The sequence below is a fragment of the Chaetodon trifascialis genome, chromosome 2 (genome assembly GCF_039877785.1).
Source record: "Chaetodon trifascialis isolate fChaTrf1 chromosome 2, fChaTrf1.hap1, whole genome shotgun sequence".
Classification (NCBI taxonomy): domain Eukaryota; kingdom Metazoa; phylum Chordata; class Actinopteri; order Chaetodontiformes; family Chaetodontidae; genus Chaetodon; species Chaetodon trifascialis.
In genome coordinates, this window is record NC_092057.1 from 11,696,954 (window position 1) to 11,715,947 (window position 18,994).

Genomic DNA, 18,994 nt, shown 5'->3' on the forward strand with positions numbered 1-18,994 from the left:
AAATAAGAAACTGAAGCAATAATTAATCTCAAAAGAACTCCTAGTTTTCCTGTTCAAATACATCTAATAAATCTGTTTTGATTAAAGTTGTGCTTGAAGACAACCCGGCTGAAGCAAAAAGCATGCTGGAGAAAACTAGGTTGCACTTCTACAAAATACACAGCAGCAACAGACAGACAGATGATTAGTCCAAAAACAAACAGAATTGTTAGTCAGTTATCGCAAAAGAGCAAAAATCTGCGACTGAATCAAGTCATTTTTCATCATCTTATAGCTGCAACTGTTGATTATCCACACACAGGCAGACAGCCAGACACACACAAACACACACACACACACACACACACACACACACACACACACACACACACACAAACACATAATCATCCACTTGCCACAGTGGCCAATAAAGCTGCAAATGACCGGCCATTTTCAGCTACGTGTAGAAATCCACGTTCAGAGGAGAAACCTCCAGCGGCTGCAAGCTTCTTGGTTGTGAAGCCATTTTTGAAGTTCTGTGCACCTCCCGTGTGTCACATGACACGATGTGGATTCAGTCGAGCGAGCTGAAAAGTTTCAGTTCAACTGTAAAACTTCCACATCAGTACATGTGTCGATAACATTTTTTTTACTTACAAATATTGGACTCAAACACATTTGCTTTGGAAAAAACAGCACTGGAATGAGGACTTGGTGGATCCAGATTCTGCTGTTCACAGTTTACTGATGTCACCTCCTTGAGAAGTGAACTGTACTTGCATGAATTTACATTTTACTTCTGATTTATGGTCAAGCCAACGACTGCAGGGTTAAATAATTTGGGCAGCATGTCGCAATGTTGAGGAAATAGAAAACTAGATGAGACAAACAAGGAAGTCAGATACCAAGCTGAAGTTAGTTTGATAATCGCGCGTTTTACCGGCTGAGTCGGTGGTTTGAGGTTGGATACGGAAAAGCTGCACAGGACAGAATTCTTTTAACAAAGAGCTTTGCCTCATGTTGTCACTAAAATCCACACAAGGAAACCTTCAAGTAGACGTCTGACACATACAACATCTGCACTGCGTCGCCTTCATAGTGACACGGGTAGATGAGAAATGGCCGGCTAAAATTCTGCAACATGTGGCTAGTGGTAACGTCTCACACACATACATACATACACACATGCACACACCTTCTAGCGAGCTGACACAAATTAGGCCTGAGGTGGTTAAACATGAGCAGATTGGTCCAGATCCTCAAGCCTCAAGAAACAAACTTCTCTACAAACAACACGAGAAGGTGAGAGAACCAAACAAACAGGCAGCAGCGTCCTGACTTTCATCTGGACAAAAAGGGTCCGTCCTGACTGAGTCCGTCCTCGGGACAAAGTATTTCTTCATCCTTACAAAGAGCGTGAAGGTCTGACTCAGGTTCACCAGTGTGAGATCCAACAGGATGTGATGTCAGCAGAGGGCGGGGCAGCGAAAGAGGCAAATGACCGGTGATTTGATTTAAGACGTTTTCCCTGCTTTCACTAAAACTCAGTCACTTCCTGTTGATCTGCGTCTGGGCATCAGCCCATCCGGTCACCGTTTGGTCCGTGACATCACTTCCTTCCAGACTGATTTTTTCTTCAGGTTGTTGAATGTCACAACCAACCTGTTGATTTTACAGGAAAACTCCAAAAAGAACCAAAAAATATTGAGATGAAAAAAGGTCAGAGTTGGTCACTGGCCAAGTTTAACCATGGAGAAAAACTGTTTTCAGAACCTCAAGGATTTTCTGATGAAGGCAAGAGGAGGCAGAAGAGTTAACATTCATGATGTACCAGATGGAGGAGGAGGAAGTACAGAAGGGAAAGAAGAGAGAGTGTTCACTGCTGAACCTGATGTCCATGAAAAGGTCCTTCTGGGCGAGGATTAGACTACTGCAGTTCTCAGTGGGATGGCCCCGCCTACTGGCCAGGTGAGACATCACCTTCTGTTACCTGTTCTCCTTCAACAGCAGGCGGAAGTTGTGGAGCTGATGTATACTGGTGGACAACCTGAGACGGAGACAGGGTGTGAGAAGAACCAATAAAAACACTGAAATTCATCAATGATTGGCTGAGCAGCTAATCAAGACCTCACACAAGAGAGACTGACCCTGTCTGTATGTCTCGTATCTTTTGGGATAATTGTATTACAATGGTGAATAATGGTTGCTTTGGGATCCTTCCACTCGTTAACAAGAGACAGTCAGACTGTGTTTTTGAGTCTTCTTCTATGGTCTGAATCAAAGCTTAGTGAACCAAGACTGAAGTCAACACTGTTAGCGTATCAACAGAATGTAAATAACCAGCAGCCACCAGTGAGACAAGCCCTAGATTAACCTCAACGGTTTTTAATGGCGCATGATAATGTCATGTCCTGTCATAAATGATGACTCAGGCGCTATAATTAATTAGTTAAAAGGGCATCGCTCATATGATCAGTCTTTTACAGCATTTATTTATAATCAATATTTGATCAACCTACAATAAAGAATTATGAACTGACTAATCAAATTTGTGTTACTACGATGCACTTGAGAAAAACACAGTAAAGAAAATCAATAAAGGTCTCATTAAATTTGACAGTTAATTACTCAACATTCTCACTCGAGATAAATTTTTTGACTTTCACTTTTAATTTCATGTTATTTAATTCACTGAAGCATCTGTCTGTCAGTGTCCTGTCTGTCCTCCAGGTGAGCCGTGAACGTACCTGCCGAAGCCGTTCAGTAAGGCCACAATCTCCTGTCGAGTCAGCTGGAAACCTTTGGAGGGGCTGTGTTCAGGAAGGTTCTGGATCTCCCTCTCAGAGAAGAGGATCTTCAGAGCTGTGCCCAGACCCTGAGTCTGCACACAACACACAGGAAAACTGTAAGAAACCTCTGCGACTTCTTATCTGAATTTAGTAGGAAGACATCTGCTGTGATATGTTGCACCACCGCATCATTTTTAGCCATTTCTGGCCAGTGCTAGCCATTGGCACTAGGAGCAGTTAGCCGTTCGACCACACATTTTAGCTTTACCTGATTCTTCATCAAAGGAGAAATTATTGCAAACATCATCACAACACATTTCCTCAAATATCCAGACTGCTTTCACGTCTGTTTGGGAAATATGACGCTATAGCCAGCAGCTACGTAGCTTAGCAAAAAGACTGGAAACAGAGGGAAACAGCTAGCCTGACTCTGTCCAAAGGTGACAAACCCACCTCTCAGCACCTCTCAGCACCACCTCTTTAAAGCTCACTAATTGACATGAATCTGATTTGTCTAATCCATGTAAAGATGACACATTACTATTTAATCTACAACCAATTTATATTTTTTCACTACTTATTGTTCAGTCTTTTGTTTCCTTTTGTTCTGTTTGCTTGTTTGTCCATTTTACCCAATGCAAGTACATTGAGTGCAGTGTTTAAACTGGAGTCAAATTCCTTGTATGTGCACACATACTTGGCCAATAAAGCCGATTCTGATCTTCTCATCAATCTCTTTTGCAAAGAAAGTGAATGTTTTATTTCCCAAAATGTCAAACTATTTCTTTACATTACATTATCCCATGAAGCACTTTTTCTTAAAGTGTCTTAAATACACAACGCTCTGCTGATCTCTGTGCTTGTTGCCAAATATGAATTCTGGCGTTGGCAAAGTTGATGATCCCTGCACTTCTGGAACCAGTTTAATGTATTTCTCTGTCTGAACCACATGTGGTTCAGTCTCATCTGTCTTGTAAATGAGATCTATATTTGATTGACATTAATAAAAAGAAGGAACATAAACGCAGTTCACAGAGCAGAGACACAGTGAAATGGCTCACCTGCAGTTTCCCCCACAGTCGGCATTTACTGCAGCCGACGCAGTCCATGATCCTGGAGATGTTTTTAAAGTGGAGGCGGAATTCCTCCTGAAGGATTAAAGAGATGAGACGAGCAGAATTTCTGTATATTTACATGTATATTTTAAAGGTTATGGAGTTTGGATGCACTGCTATTAAACTGTTGACTGCTTTCTAGCTCCTGTGCTTCACTGCTCATTAAAAAGATGGAAAACCAACATCATTTTCACCTTTAATGTTTTGGCTTCCATTTTGTGTCCAGCGAACATGGACTTCTCATCAAAGTGCATTGGGAAAGCTCTGAAAGACAAAAGGAGGTGTTAGTCTTATAAAAAGACCCGTGACACATACATGATTCTAGTACATTTCTGTGTTGAAAAGCACGTTTTAAGTAGCAGGCTTCACTTCAAAGTTTCCTGGATTAGTTGTGCTTCAGACTCTTGTTTTTGGGAGCAAAAAAACACTAAACTCAACTATGATGACGATTAATGTGCCAATTATGTTCAGAACTGATTGATTGTTTGGTCTATACCAAGTCTTAAAGCAGTGAAAATGTCCTTAAGTTCCTACATCCCAAGATCACAGTGCTTGTCTAACAGTCCAACTATCAAAAAAGACAAAGAAAACAAGGAAATATTTACATCTGAGAAGCTGGAACCTGCAAACTAATTAGTCAATAGTTTAATCAAGCACGCAGAGTGAGAATAGCTCTGTTGTTAGAAAACCTCACAGGGCTCAGCTGGCAGCAGCATGATGCACATCACCAGGTACAGAGCAGAAATGATTCCAGTCAACCAGACAACTAATCGACCAGGAACGTGCACGTATTTGACAGTGCTCTGCAGGATGACGCTGCACTGCACTTCAGGAAAAGTTAAGCCAGTTCAAACATAGCTTCAGAGGTGTCCTGTCATGAACTGACACCTGTTTGGATCAGCGGACAAGTTTCTGTCTGCCGGTGGAACAAGATGAAAGGTCCATTCAAAGCTGTTGAGATATTATCAGCCTGGAGCAAAAGATATGGATGTTTTAAGGGCTCCAGCAGATGATGTTCAAAGACCGCCAACTAGCAAAAGAAATAACAAAACAATGTTTGATAACATTTTGATTTAGAAGACAACAAATCTTACCTGATCTCATTGAAGACCTGCAGCAGCAGGTCCTTGGTGGCTCCGTCCTCCTGAGTGTTTCCAGTGTAAAGGTTGACGAATGCTCGTTCAAAGTACGGAGCCACCTTGTAGAGCGCCCGCAGCTCGATCAGGTACAGGAAGTACAGGTTCTTCAGCCGGCGCGTGCCCTCGCCCTTCGTCTCTGCCGTGTCAAAGCGCTGCCGGAACTCTTGAACATTTGGACCCCAGACTGACTTCCCCCAACCCTCTGAGGAATCAAACACCAACAACACTCACCACCTTGTTTTAGGGATTTGGTAAACTTAGCAAAATAAATAACAAAATGAACTAAATTCAGATACAATCAGGTGTACTGTGCATATCTCAGTGCTACCTCATCTTATGTTTGAGTGACTTGAGACTAAATGAGCTTAATTACACTGAGCTTGTCTTACCGTCCAGCAGGTACTCAGCACACAGGTGGATGTTAATGCTGCTGTGGAGGCCTGAGATGAGCCGGTAGAAAACTCTCTTCTCTAAACACAAACCTGGGCACAGAGAGAGAGACAAAGCAGTAAAGCTAAGGACGTCTTATTAATCAAAGCAAACTAACTAAAGAATCGATGAGACGCTAAATGACTAAAAGCAGATTTTCTTTCCTCCCTCCAGTCATTTTCTCTTCAGGCACATGGTTTTGGTTTTATTTGTGCTATTTTAAGATATCTATCTCTGACATTTCTGCCTCCACCTCAATACAACGAGGGTGTTTGGAATTTCATTTAAACGCATCTGCATGCCAAATAACACAAGGACTGATGGTGTTTTTTGCAATTTGGGTGAATTTACCATTTAAGCTGTTATATTTACATGAATCCCTCTGTTTGTGGTAAAGCTGTGCACTGCTGCGCTCTCAGCTGTGTATCTCTAAACCCTCCACAGGGAGATCAGGAGATTCTGGTGACTCAAAATCTGAAGTGTGACAGTTTCAGCAGCAGAAAGATGTTGAAAGAGCCTTGAAGTAAAACTGAGGTGCCATGAACTGGAAGTTTAACTTTACAGACTTAAAAATGTAGCATCCACAGTATTATGTTTTTATTGAGTCGATTTGTTGACGGTATATTGTGTCACCTGGACTCCTGCCTGGTTTGTCATTTCATGTCTTCCTTCTCACTCTGTCTACCAAAACTTGTCATCTCCAGCACAGAATTTCAATTCCGGTCTGATTTATCTGATTTGCTGAAACACTCGAGATAAGAAGGCTGCTGCTAATCCAAATAAACACAAAAGTGCTTCACAGTCACCAGAGATGCAACTTCTGTCTTGGTCAAGAGCTGCCAGGAAGAACATGCTGACAGTTCTGGTAACTAAAAGGTAAAGGGTATGGCACAGAATATTTCCTGGAGAACTATGTGAGAAGATAAAAACATGAAGATGTACTTACCTTCAAGCCACTTGTAGAAACCCTCTCCTGCAACATGAGTGACATCAGAAAAAAGATGGTATCAGCTTGTTACAATGCAGCTAAAAATAAATTCATGTGAAGACAGTTTAGTTTTACTCACCATCGTCATCTCCTGAACACACAAAGACAGAGAGACAACAAAGCTCTGTTAGATCGGGTCTATTAATAAGCACAAACACACACCTCCCTAACATCACAGACACCCACAGACAACGAAGTTTCAGCAACATAGGAAAAATTTTGGAAACAGTTAAATGTGGAAGTATCTGATCAAAGAGTAAGTGGTAACACACATCTGGTATCAAACCAGATGTGTACTGAAGCTTTCAGTACTTCAGGACTCACAGGACACACAAATGTTGCACAGCAAACAGGCAGAGCTTTAATCCACTTTTACTTTGTTGAACCTGCAGCTGATGAAACTGTAAACTGAGCACTTATTGATTTTCTTAGACTCACCTCTGCTCGGAGCCAGAGGGTTCAGAGGTCGGTACACTGATCTGGGCCTGTCAAACAAAGACATTTTTATTAATGATCCGTAATCAACACAAGCTTAGAGTCAAACTGGCAGGAGGCTGAGCTTTAAATTTGAACATTTCTTGGCAAATGAGAAGGACAAAACAGAATTAATCACTTCCTGTATTTTTAATTTGTGGAAGAAACCTATTAAATTTCCATCTATAGTTTGTTTGAATAGAAAGAATAAAACTCAGTGTTGTATCACAGATTGCAAAACCTCAGTAAAAACACACTTCTCTACAACCAACATTCAGAATGACAGAATTTGGACCGTCCTCTTTGAGTGTTACAGACCAATAAAGGATCCAATATTATCATATAGATGCAGATTATTACCAATTTAATTCCAATAACAAATATATCTAAAAAAGACACAGATTATCATTTGTGTTGTAACAGCATTTTGTACATTGTGACAATTAAAAATTGTAAACATTAAGGATACAAAATGGCAGAAATAATTAAGTATTTATTAATTTTTAAAAAACTCAAATACTGTCAGGAATTCTAAAAGCTAATTTTTGGACCACAAAAAACACGAGAATCAATCAAATATTAACCGAATAATACCAATAAACCATTACTCAGTTTATCTGGACTGTGTGGCAGCAGAGGGACGAATCAAAAAACAGTGAAAAAACTTTTTATCTGTCATTCATTCATTCATTCAACTTTATTTATATAGCACATTTCATCCGACAAGCGTAACTCAATGTACTTCAAGATACATAAGTAACGTAGATAAAAAAGTATTACATATAAAAATGAGCAGAACAACATAGATAAAAAGACCATGATAAAAACAAACAGGATAAGAAGGTATTACTATTATCATTATTCTTAGAAGGGAAATAAGAACAATAATAATACTAATTACCAAAACAAAACAAAATAAAATGTACACTTAAAACCTAGCTAAAAGCTTGCTTCACGTGGAAGAGAATTCCAGAGAGTTGGACCATAATGACTGAAAGCACCATGAGCTGATTTATTATTGATTTTAGGTATAGTGAGGAGACCTTTATTTGATGATCTAAGTGATCTCTCTGGAGTGGAGACGGATGTGTGTAACTGTGTGTCATCGGCATATGATTGATATGAAGTATTATATTGTTGTATTATGGACCCAAGCGGAAGTATGTACAAGTTAAACAACAAAAGGACCTAGAATTGACCCCTGAGGGACTCCGTATGGAATGCCAACCTCATCAGATTTACAATTACCGATGGACACAGAGAACGATCTTCCTGTGAGATATGAAGAAAACCACTTTAAAATGGTGTCTTTAAGGCCAAGACAGTTTTCAAGGCACTGAAGAAGAATGACACGGTCCACAGTTTGGAATGCTGCACTGAGGTCGAGGAGCACCAAAACTGAAACCTTATGATTGTCTGTGCCAGTTTTTACATCATTAATAACTCTGACCAGAGCAGTTTCGGTACTGTGGTTGACTCTGAAACCAGACCGGTAAATATCAAACAAATTATTATTGGACAGATACATATGTAATTGTCGGTAGACAACCATTTCAAGAATTTTCCCCAAAAATGAAAGGTTTGATATTGGTCTGTAATTCTCGAACACAAGTTGGTCAAGACTATTCTTTTTCAACAGTGGTGTTACAATAGCATGTTTGAGACATGAAGGGAAGATACCAGAATGCAGAGAAGCATTAACCATCTCAAGGACATCTTCTACTAAACAGCTAAATACATTTTTGAATAACTCAGTAGGCATTGGGTCAAGAGCACATGTTGCAGAGCTGAGCTGCTGTAGCACATTTTGTAGCTCATTAGACTCCAATCAGAGCAAAGTTGGAGAGAGTGCTGGGAGTATGGCACCGACTGGAAAAGGAGAGGTCACACCCACCAGCAGAGGAAGCCACAATGACATTTCTAATAATGGAAATTTTAGATTTAAAGTATGTGGCATATTCATTACATTTCTCTGAGGAGTGGAGCTCGGCAGAGATTAGTCTACAAGGATTAACCAATTTATCAATTGTAGCAAACAGCACTTTAGAATTGTTTGAGAAAAATACAGTTCTGAGATGATGATGTTTGTTTATATAAAACTGTGATGAGGCTTAAATGTTGTTTTTCACTTCTTTCCCTCAGAAAACAAACAGCCACCCTGAGCTCCAATCAAATACTCAAACACAATCTGGAAGCACCGATGGTCATCTAGCTATGTGTGTGTGTGTGAGTGTGTGTGTGTGTGTGTGTGTGTGTGTGTGTGTTTGCGTGTCTCACTTGAAGCAGTTTTCCTCGTAGATGCTGTTCCAGACTCTCCAGGCTGAAGGACCCTTGTATCCAGTGAATCGCTCCGGATTCAGCAGCAGGTCCACATACTCAGAATCTGGAGAGGTTTCATCTAACACACACACACACACACGCACACACGCACACACGCACACACGCACACACGCACACACGCACACACACACACACACACACACACACACACACACACACACACACACACATATTAATGGAAACATCATCACATGTAAGAGAGCTTGTGATGTGTGAATTTGTGTCTGGCTCCACCAACATGAACGTGATCCTGATGATTGTGATCCTTTCCCACTAGATTTTGATATTGTCATGTCGGTGTTGTTTGATTAAATGTCAGGGGTGTCAAGAGAATCATTAGGATTCATCCTCTCACGATACATTTCATGGCAGAGCGGGCTGTAGTTCACATGCTGTCGATCAAAGTGTTGGACGGACAGAGTAAATCCTCACCATCCAGCTCACAGAAGTGATCCTGAGCATCATCGTGTCTCGCCCAGTCGGCGAACGCCTCTTTACTCTGGTTACTGAAACGGGAAGTGATATAAACTCAATAAAGAAATAAGAAAGAACTACATACAGGAACATGGTCAAATGAAAAAACTCATCAAAAACCATAAAACACAAAGATGAAGTTCTATGACAGTTATCAGTGAAAAAGACTTCTCGCTTTCTGTCACTGTTTGGGACAATAATCAATAAATCAATAATCAGCTCCTGTCTGTTAATGTAAGAAGCCTGAGAAGAGAAAGGAGATCAGTTTGTGATCAATGCCTGCAACCAGTGTTTGAAAGTATGAGTATGTATGGTTCAATCAAACTTCAGGGCTCTGCAGGTACTCTCTCATCTGTTCTCTCTTCCTGGTTTGCTCATCATGAGGTTATTTTTAATCTTTTTGAGTCGAGCGAGCTGAGCAGGTTTTAAATTTCTTCAGTGCTGTAATAAAGCTTTTCTGTGGTTTGAATATCCCTCTGTCAGATTCTCTAACTCTGCCCCGCCACATTTTTCATGACAGACGTGCAGTGAAGGTGAGTCTCGTCCTGAATGGTGGGAAACTGCCAGCAGCTGCCAGTCAGACGTTGGTAAATGTTTCACTTGTTACTATCAGCTGCTGAAGCTGCTTTGCATTGTAAATGAGAGGCTGCAACTGGCAGCGTGAAAGTGCAGACAGGAGGAAGACTGTAGTGTCACCTCAAGGTGCTGTTGATGGCGCCCAGTTCTTTCGCCTGTTCACACTCTGTCATGTCCGACATCGTATTCACTGCCTGGGAGTACTGGAAAAAGAGAGAGAGAGAGGGAGAGAAAGAGAGGAGAGAGGGAGAGACAGAAACAGAGAGAGGGAGAGAGAGAAAGAGACAAACAAACAGAGACTGTTAGTAAGAAGAATATCATAGCAGCTGATATCAAGCCAATACAGTATTAATACTTTAATTAACTGACTTTGATTAATACTAATCTACTGCACTGACTTGCTAATGTTTTCTGTCTGTTCAACATGAAGCTATAACCAGCTGGTTAGCTTAGCCTAGCATAAAGACAGAAAGCAGGGGGGAAACAGCTAGCCTGTGTCTGTCCCAGCTCGTCTTCTCAAAAACATTCTGCATTTACACTTTGATTCTGGTACAACTTAAATACACGAGATATAACATGTCAATTAGTGAGCTTTAGAGACGATGCCAGTTCTGACCAATCAAAGAGCTCAATAGGATCATGTGACATGTGAGAATTGCCACAGATGAAGTGTATTGATTTACATGTTCCAGTTAGGAAACTGGTTGAGTGTTGATACTCAACATACAGATTTCAGGTGGTGTATCATTTTAAGCCACAGGCTTACAACACGACTAGCCTGTCGAGATGCAGATGTGATGGTCAGAGTTTGTTCGCTGAGGTGGCACATTATCATATTTGACCTTGACTGAGACGACTGCAGATGTCCAAACACTTCTGGTTCATCACAAGACAAACATCAGACTGCTGGCCAACAGCAGGCAAACACTCAGTCCTCAGTCTGTACATGGAAACTACCAGAGGAGATAAGCTGAGTGGTCCAAGAGTTTACAGTGTGTGTGTGTGTGTGTGTGTGTGTGTGTGTGTGTGTGTGTGTGTGTGTGTGTGTGTGAGTGTGTGAGTGTGTGTTTATTGAATCAGCTGATGAGACAGAAGTGCTGGAACAAATGCAGCAGGTCATAAACTCCATTAAACGCTGAGTTTGTCGTCAGAGTCGTGGAGTTTAATATCAGTCTGAGGCTGTTTACAGTCTGCACCTTACCAGCTGTTATATAAGCTAATTATATAAGTTTGATGATTTTCTACGTCGATTTTAAAACCAACAGTGTGTGTATCGCAGCGTGGTATATCGAGCAAAAATCAGTCACACTGTTGCACTGTTCCTTCAGTATCATTAACACATACACTGTAGTTTATTTTGACTCCTACATACACCGCCTGCCACAAACACTCACTCGAAAACCAAAAGTGGATTAATCCGCCTCTGAAAATAGTCCCCACCAAATATACTATTTCCTCCTGCTGGTTTGATAAAACCAACAGTAGGCAGCTGTTTTAGGGAATTACTTTTTTTCAACAGGAAACTGTATAAGTGTGGTGTTTTTAAAAATGTACATCTTCAGAAGGAACCAGGTGGCTTGGAACTGAGAGCCACAGACAAGAAGTGAGACAGTATTGACAGATGGACTAACATGTCGTCAGTAGGATTTGTTGACTAACATCAGCATCACCCTTTAACTCTGTATTAGGCTGGAACTGATATGCAAGCGTTACATGTGAATGGGACATGAGGTAGTTGGATCCAGGTATCGATGGCAGTGATGGGCTGTGCTCCAGCACAACCCTCCTAAGCCGACAGACTCTGGATCAGCAGCTAACAGAGCAGCACAGAACACACCCACAGCAGTGAGAAGTAAGTGAGGGTTAGGGTGAGGCAGCCGATTCAGACTGAAAGGTTTGTTCATGACACCTATTTTTCTTGTGTTTATTTGACTATGGAGTTGTTTATTTATGTATTTATTAAAAGAAGCCATCTCTAGCTTTAATGCTTTGTTGGTCCCATCCAAAATGTCTCTATGGAGACAATATCTAATATAATATAAGTCTGGTTAGATTCATAATCTTGTCGACGTACTCTTTAGTTCCTGATTTCTATCTAAATCCAGACAAATTAAGACAAAGTTCCTGTATCTACTTTGGCTTCTTTTGTTAATAGGAGGGTTTCATGGAAACTCGTTATATTTCTCAAAGTAAAACAACTTTTTGGTATCAGTACTGACACATTGACACCAGTGTTCAAACAATAACCAGACGACGTGATAAATACGATAATAAAAGCACAAAGCATCATGGGTAGCAGGCATACAATGCCTGGACTGATGGTTGGTATTGACCAGATGCACATTTTTCTAATTTGTTTATAATATATCATCTGTGTTGTGTTTCTCACTGAGAGTCAAACCCAAAGTCTCACCTTGTTGTAGTTGCCTGATTTGATGCCCACTGGAATCTTACTCTGCATAACAAAACAGAGATTAATGAACAAACAAACAAACAAACAAACAAACAAACAAGTTTCACCGAAAAAGCAAAATAAATGAACCCTAAATCATCCATGTTTTAATCAGTGTTTTTAAATGGGTAAATTTTGTTCAACTTGTGTTGAACTAAATGAATTTACAGTGAATAACTACATATAAAAGTACAGGCACACAGACTAAAATCAATCCTTACTTAGACAGGTGTTAAAGCCACATTCTGCCCTTGTATTGTTTTTTTTTTTTTTTAAGATCCCTGTGGGTTTTACTGGCATACCTAATTTGCATCAGGACATCGCTGAGTTTCTAGAGAAGTGCTCTATCAGTAAGATGTATTATCATGATACAGTACTAAGCAGATGTGGGTGTGGTTGGCCTCTGACCTCTGGACAGGGCTCCACATGGCAGTCTTTGATGGCACAATGTCCATCGTCAGGCCAGAAGGGACACGGACGCTTCAAGTTCACCTGGAGAAAAGACAGAGAAACATGTCTGAGTGGACTCATCACCTTCGAGAAGTTTAGGTAACCAAACACAGCTGAGTTTAAATTTAAATCCTTTTTAACTCAAAGTCAGGCTCAACCAAACTAACCACTACTAAACTTCTTTCAGAAAGAAGGATTTCAGCAGATTCATTTCTAAAAGGAGACACAGCTAAGGTAAACATCATGCAAAAATCTAACTAAAACAAATGAAATAATGGCTCATCTCAGCGTGCAGATCTTTATATCCTCAAACAGAATAGTCATCAAGAAAAACATGAGCAGCAGCTGTGAGGATGGAGCGACCTAAGATCCAACACCTGGGTTTTAAGGTGGTGGGTGGATCACAGGTATGTGTGAGCCTGAACCGGTGTCCTTTGCTAACATGCTTATCTTTAGCATGTGACGTTTAGCATGTCATGTTAGCACTAATCTCACTGCAAAGCTGAGGTCAGTGGTTTAAGAGGTATCCTTTGATTCTTTGGTTGCTGTTTCGACCAATCGCATTCCTGAGCCCATGTAGTAATATCCTTTATACAATGATTTGTTTCACAAACTGGTGAACCTCGACCCATCCTTTCATTCATGACACTATCACCTAGGGTCAGGTGGTATGAAGCTATACACCGTGAGATGGTAGAAATGTGACGTCACAGAGTGTAACTGCTTCATACTCTTTTCCGCATGTCTGCGTGTTGTTGTCCACTGTCTCGTTGATGTCGTGGATATATCCAAATATACACGTACTATTGAAATCAATGCACAAGCATTCATCCTTACGGTTGCGTCCTCATCCTCCCCCTGCATGCTCTAACCAGGCTCCACCCTCCACCTCAACCAAAAGGAGTGTTTCCAGGAAGCGAGGACACATCTGACAGGATAAAATGTGCGACATGTGTGGAAGGAAAACTTTCCGCTTTAATTATGTTTTACACAGTGTCACGACTGTTTTGGGACCACGGTTGTACTAACAACTCTTTTGTCATATTAGCTTTAAAAAAAATTTTGGCTGTTGAGCAGCAGCAGCCAACATTGTATAGACACTACACTATGACTTTAACAAAACTAAAGTAAATACATTTTTTAACAATTTCCAACTAAGCTATAAACAGACTCAAGTACCTGTTTAACACAGTAGTTAAAAAATTGGCTGAAAACATCGTCCTCTCACTGCATCTGTTCATGGACTACAGTTGCAATAGTTTAAGTATTTCAAAATACTTCATTAACACAACAGTGTATCCTGTTGTGTAACAGCCACTTCAGACAAACAACAGCTCAATGTGACTAAATGCTAAAACGGTTTTACTTGACATCTGCTTTCTCCAGCAGGTGCAAATCAAAGCATCTACACAAACAGGTTTTTTGCATGTGTCTACATATCAGGGAGTGCCCTTTCCAAAGTGCTATTTACAGCAGCAGCCGCTGTCACTGCGACGACCTACGTAACTCTGCGTCAGGCAGAGTGAAGCAGATAAATGCTGTCGTCCATGAGGTCAAATACGTGAAAACTGAAATTTGTTAAAGGACAGCAGTGAACTTGACAATGTAGGAAAAACATTTTTACAGACTTTCTGTAAGAAATAACACATTACATGAGCAGATTTTTTTGTCCCCACATCCAAATATTATTGATTTTCTCACTACAAGAAGAAACTGACTCTGCAGTTAAACAAGCTCAGCTAATGCTCAGCACACTATCTGTTAGTGGAAGTAAACACTTTCACTGTGTAGTAGATAAAAAAGGGGAAATATGTAACTGAGCACCTAATTGATTAGTGTTCCCTGTAAAAAGCGATTTTCCCCCCGAATTTTAGTATCACTGACTATAAAACTGATTTTCACAATTACATAAAGGTTTGGAAGGTAATTCATACTGTCGGTCAGGTGAGTCATTTCGTGTTTACAGTGAAGCAGCAGCTCTTACTCTGTAGTATCTGAAGTAGTCTTTCTCCGTCAGCCTCTTGATACGAGGGTAAATCTTGAAGTTGTTGAAGACGTCGATGCTTTCGACATCACAAAAGCAGTCGTCCAGGACTCCTGTGAGCTAAAAGAGAGCAGGGACAAAAAGGGTTTTACTATATATGAGAACTTTTAAATCCCACATGATGAAACTTCTGACAACCGAACAAGAACAAAGTTAAAATTCAGGCAGTTTTTAGGATTAGTCACATTTTTCCTGAACACATTCTTCTTGAATTTCATTTTCTGCAGCTGTTTCCGTCATTCACTCACATATTTATCTCAGTGAATAAATTCAGAAAATCTGCAGGAACTTTCAATACGTGAGCCCTGACCTAGGTATTCTGTTCAGAAATAATACACAAAATAAAAATAAACCAGATTAACTGTTAGAGAATCTGATCTGATGCTTGGTTGTGAAAACAAGCACCTGTTGCAGGATATGAAATGCAGAAACCAAAGTCTGTGCTGGCTGGTCTCTAATCTCACCTCGTACCTTTGGAGGAAAACACATCTTCATTTGCTGCTGTCCATCGGGTTGATTCAGTTACAGTTAATACTAGGTTCAATTAATCAATAATGTTTAGAACATACAATACACTGTACATGTATTTTCTAATATTATTTTAATCAAGTAAAGTGCTTTGTTAGCTGTGTGTTTTAAAAGTGATCTGTGAATAAAGATTACAGCTGAAAAATTCTGTCATTTAATCGACTGACTGACAGAAAAACTAAACAGAAACTCTTTTTTCCCACTTTTCAAGCAAAAATGTCAAACATTCGCTTAAACCAGCTCTTCAACTGTAAATGATTTTCTGCTTTTTACTGTTTTATATCATTGTAAACTGAATATGTTTCTAGTGAAGAGGCTTTGGACTGGCTTATTAATTAACTCTAACTCTCTCTCCAACCATCACCTGGAGTCGTAATCTACTGCACACATCTACTTTAAGTGGCTGACAAAACAGAGTCAAGTGTCTGGTCAGCTCCTGATTGTGTTTGTCAGAGCGCCCAAGTAAATTCAAGCCACAACTGATGATTATTTTCATTATCAATAGTTTTTTAGACCAATGGTGGAAAACCCAAAGACACTTTGTTTATTGTCACAGAAGACAAAGAGGACCAGCTGCAGTTTTGGCTGATCGTTTCAGCTCAAAAGTAAATATATTAAAACTTTCTATCAGTCTATTCAAAGCTTTGTTATCCTATGTGTCTCTTGGTTTCGTTATTTGCATTGAAACAGATATGCGGCTGTCCCTTAAGCGTACAATGAACATATCAGGGTTTTTTCATGTGCATACCCAGTAACTTCACATTACTAGTAAATTTTTAATGGAGACCAGTCGCTGCCTGGAGAATAAGACAAAAATGTAGAGCTTTGTAAAATAACTATGGCTGGTTATTGTTTTTGAGCCAATTCTATATCGAAGTTACTGTGCTGAACTAAATTACACTTTTTTGCTCACAATGACAGTTCTGTAACTTCCCAATAATTTCCAAAGATGTTACCAGGGGAAAGAAATGGATAGTTTGTGCTCATTACAAAGAAAACAGTCAGTGTTTAGTTGGTACACTTCCAATTCATTATTTTCAATACACTGTTAACAGCAGACCAACTGAACATGTGAAATTGGACAAAAGGCAAACGTACAGTTCAGCATATGTGATGACTGAAATATCCACTAATAACTGAACAGTAAATGAATACTGACTTGACTTTAACTTGAATTTTTATTTCAAAGATCCTATTCCTACCAATAATTGGTGCCAAATTACATTGTCCTTTTCAGGCAAATACCAAGGAAATTATTCAAAAAAGAAAATTATAGACCAGTATTGCAGTACGTTAGACAGAAATACCTGGAAAGTCTCAGTATGGTATAAACAAATCACATAAACCAAACCTCAGCTGACCTCAGAGTGCAGCAGTCCACCGAGAGCCAAGACGGGCAGAAAGAGGCAAATTACTCTCAGCATATTGCTGTTAGTTCCTTGTTCTTATTTCTGTGTTTTAAAACCCTTCAAATCAAAACTTCCTCTTCATTAAACTTGGTGCCCATATGTCACAGCAGCAGCTCTGGTTGTGGGCTGAGCTGTCACTACAGGCCTCCAGTCCCGTGCCCGCCCGGGGGACCGCCTCCAAACACCCAGCTGTCAAACGAAACCCCGCCCCTCTATCGGCACCTCCCACTTTGTAGTCCTCTTCCGGGTCAGACGCTGTTACGAGCGATTGTTGGATGTGGCGCAAAACACTACAACCCCCATGAGACCGAGAGAAGCGGGAGCTCTGCCACAGCCAATCACAGTACACCACGCTTTTCTACTTAACAGTGAAAATAACAGCAGTTTCAAGACGTGTAATTTTGGATATTTATTGTCATTTTTCCTCCTCAAAAGTCACCACTGCTTTTAATTTTACACTAAGCCTCGAAATGGCGAAAATATTAATTTGTAGAGATGGAAGAAACCAACGATAAAATGTCAGACGTTTTCAATAAATCAAGAATGTAACAGCAATGGGACGCATTTCAAATAGATGTGTAAAATACCATCTTATAACATACCTTTTACCATCAAAAAGCATCTAATAAGCCTCGCTTGAAAAATCTTTACAGTTTCCATAAGATAGACAGAAATTTAATAAATTGCAACACCAACAATTGGTATTTAGCTATTCGCCTACAATGTGTTTCCTTTCTGGGACACCTTTAAAGACTAACTTCAATTTTATGAGTGCAAAAAAATAATAATAATAAGGATTACACATGAGTAGTAATGCGACTTTCACACACAGAAGCAGTGTTGCTACTAGCAAGCATCTCACACACACACACACGCACGCACGCACGCACGCACGGTGACGTCAAATTAAGATGACAGTAGAAAATGCTAGAAGATTTCCTGAATGGTAGCTGGTGTCGTGTCGTGCTGCCACGTTTAAAGCTTTACACAGAATGACGAAACTCGTTATAACATCGTTTTGAATTCAACGTAACACAAGCACCGTGTGGAGGTAACTTACATGGCAGAAGCAGCTCTGGTCTTGACTGTCTGCAGCTCTGCTCGGATGCTCGCTGTGCTGCGTTTGGGGTCGTGCGTTGTTTTGTTGAAACCAACCCAGAACAAAGTTCCCGAAGAACCAGGCCAAGAGTAAAACGCCGAACGCTTGTAAAGTTACTTTCCACATAACTCACGCTGCTGACGGTGACCCGGTGGGGAAATAAAAACCAACGAGAAACAGAGGGATTTCTGTCCGCTCAGCTTGTCCTACTGAGTGGCGAGTTGGTAGCTACGGTAGCTTCAGGCTAGCTGAAGGTAGCATCCGCAGGCTAACAGAGGCAGTAAAAATCACAGCGGGTCGGTGTTCTGAGCAGCACGGTGTCTGAAAACCCTCACGAGGACATTTGGACCTCTTACTCCCCAAACAGAACCAGGGTCATTGCTGAACGATGGGACATGACTCTGGAAGTTTTGTCCACCAGCGTCCCCCTTCGATACCAAGTTAGCAAAACAAAAACTATATTATTTCCGGGTACATCTTCAAAATAAAATACCTGTGATGATATGTAAATTAACGCAGCTAAAATATTCAGTTCAAATATAAATGAGGTATCCCAAAACACGTTATGTTCATGACAAAATTATGTCAGTTTTAGAATGTATATTTACTCAAGTACCTCATTTAAGTACAGTGTAGATTTAATTTTAGTATTTATATTTTGTTCCCCTTCAACTCTACAGTTTCAAGTTTCAAAGGGAATTGTTATCTT

At 40.3% G+C, this 18,994-nt stretch overlaps 1 protein-coding gene across 1 annotated transcript; it reads right to left on the bottom strand.

Annotated features, from left to right (window-relative positions):
• Window positions 1–888: 888 nt before the first annotated feature.
• On the bottom strand, window positions 889–18,736 carry ero1b (endoplasmic reticulum oxidoreductase 1 beta). The gene is made up of 16 exons (XM_070984542.1): window positions 18,247–18,736; window positions 15,190–15,309; window positions 13,164–13,247; window positions 12,717–12,758; window positions 10,424–10,506; window positions 9,686–9,759; window positions 9,191–9,311; window positions 6,878–6,924; window positions 6,519–6,530; window positions 6,398–6,424; window positions 5,412–5,504; window positions 4,978–5,224; window positions 4,078–4,147; window positions 3,830–3,916; window positions 2,727–2,860; window positions 889–2,026 (listed from the first exon to the last, which is right to left on the bottom strand). The coding sequence occupies exons 1-16, from the start codon at window positions 18,409–18,411 to the stop codon at window positions 1,966–1,968; spliced, it is 1,467 nt and encodes a 488-aa protein (XP_070840643.1). The 5' UTR covers window positions 18,412–18,736; the 3' UTR covers window positions 889–1,965.
• Between the last annotated feature and the right edge of the window lie 258 nt (window positions 18,737–18,994).

Coding starts and splice junctions, on each gene's coding strand:
- ero1b (XM_070984542.1), bottom strand. CDS start 18,411: ATGTGGAAAGTAACTTTACAAGCGTTCGGCGTTTTACTCTTGGCCTGG. Junction 13,248..15,189: donor ACTACTTCAGATACTACAGA/GTAAGAGCTGCT, acceptor TCTTTTCTCCAG/GTGAACTTGAAGCGTCCGTG. Junction 5,225..5,411: donor TGCTGAGTACCTGCTGGACG/GTAAGACAAGCT, acceptor TTGATTCCTCAG/AGGGTTGGGGGAAGTCAGTC.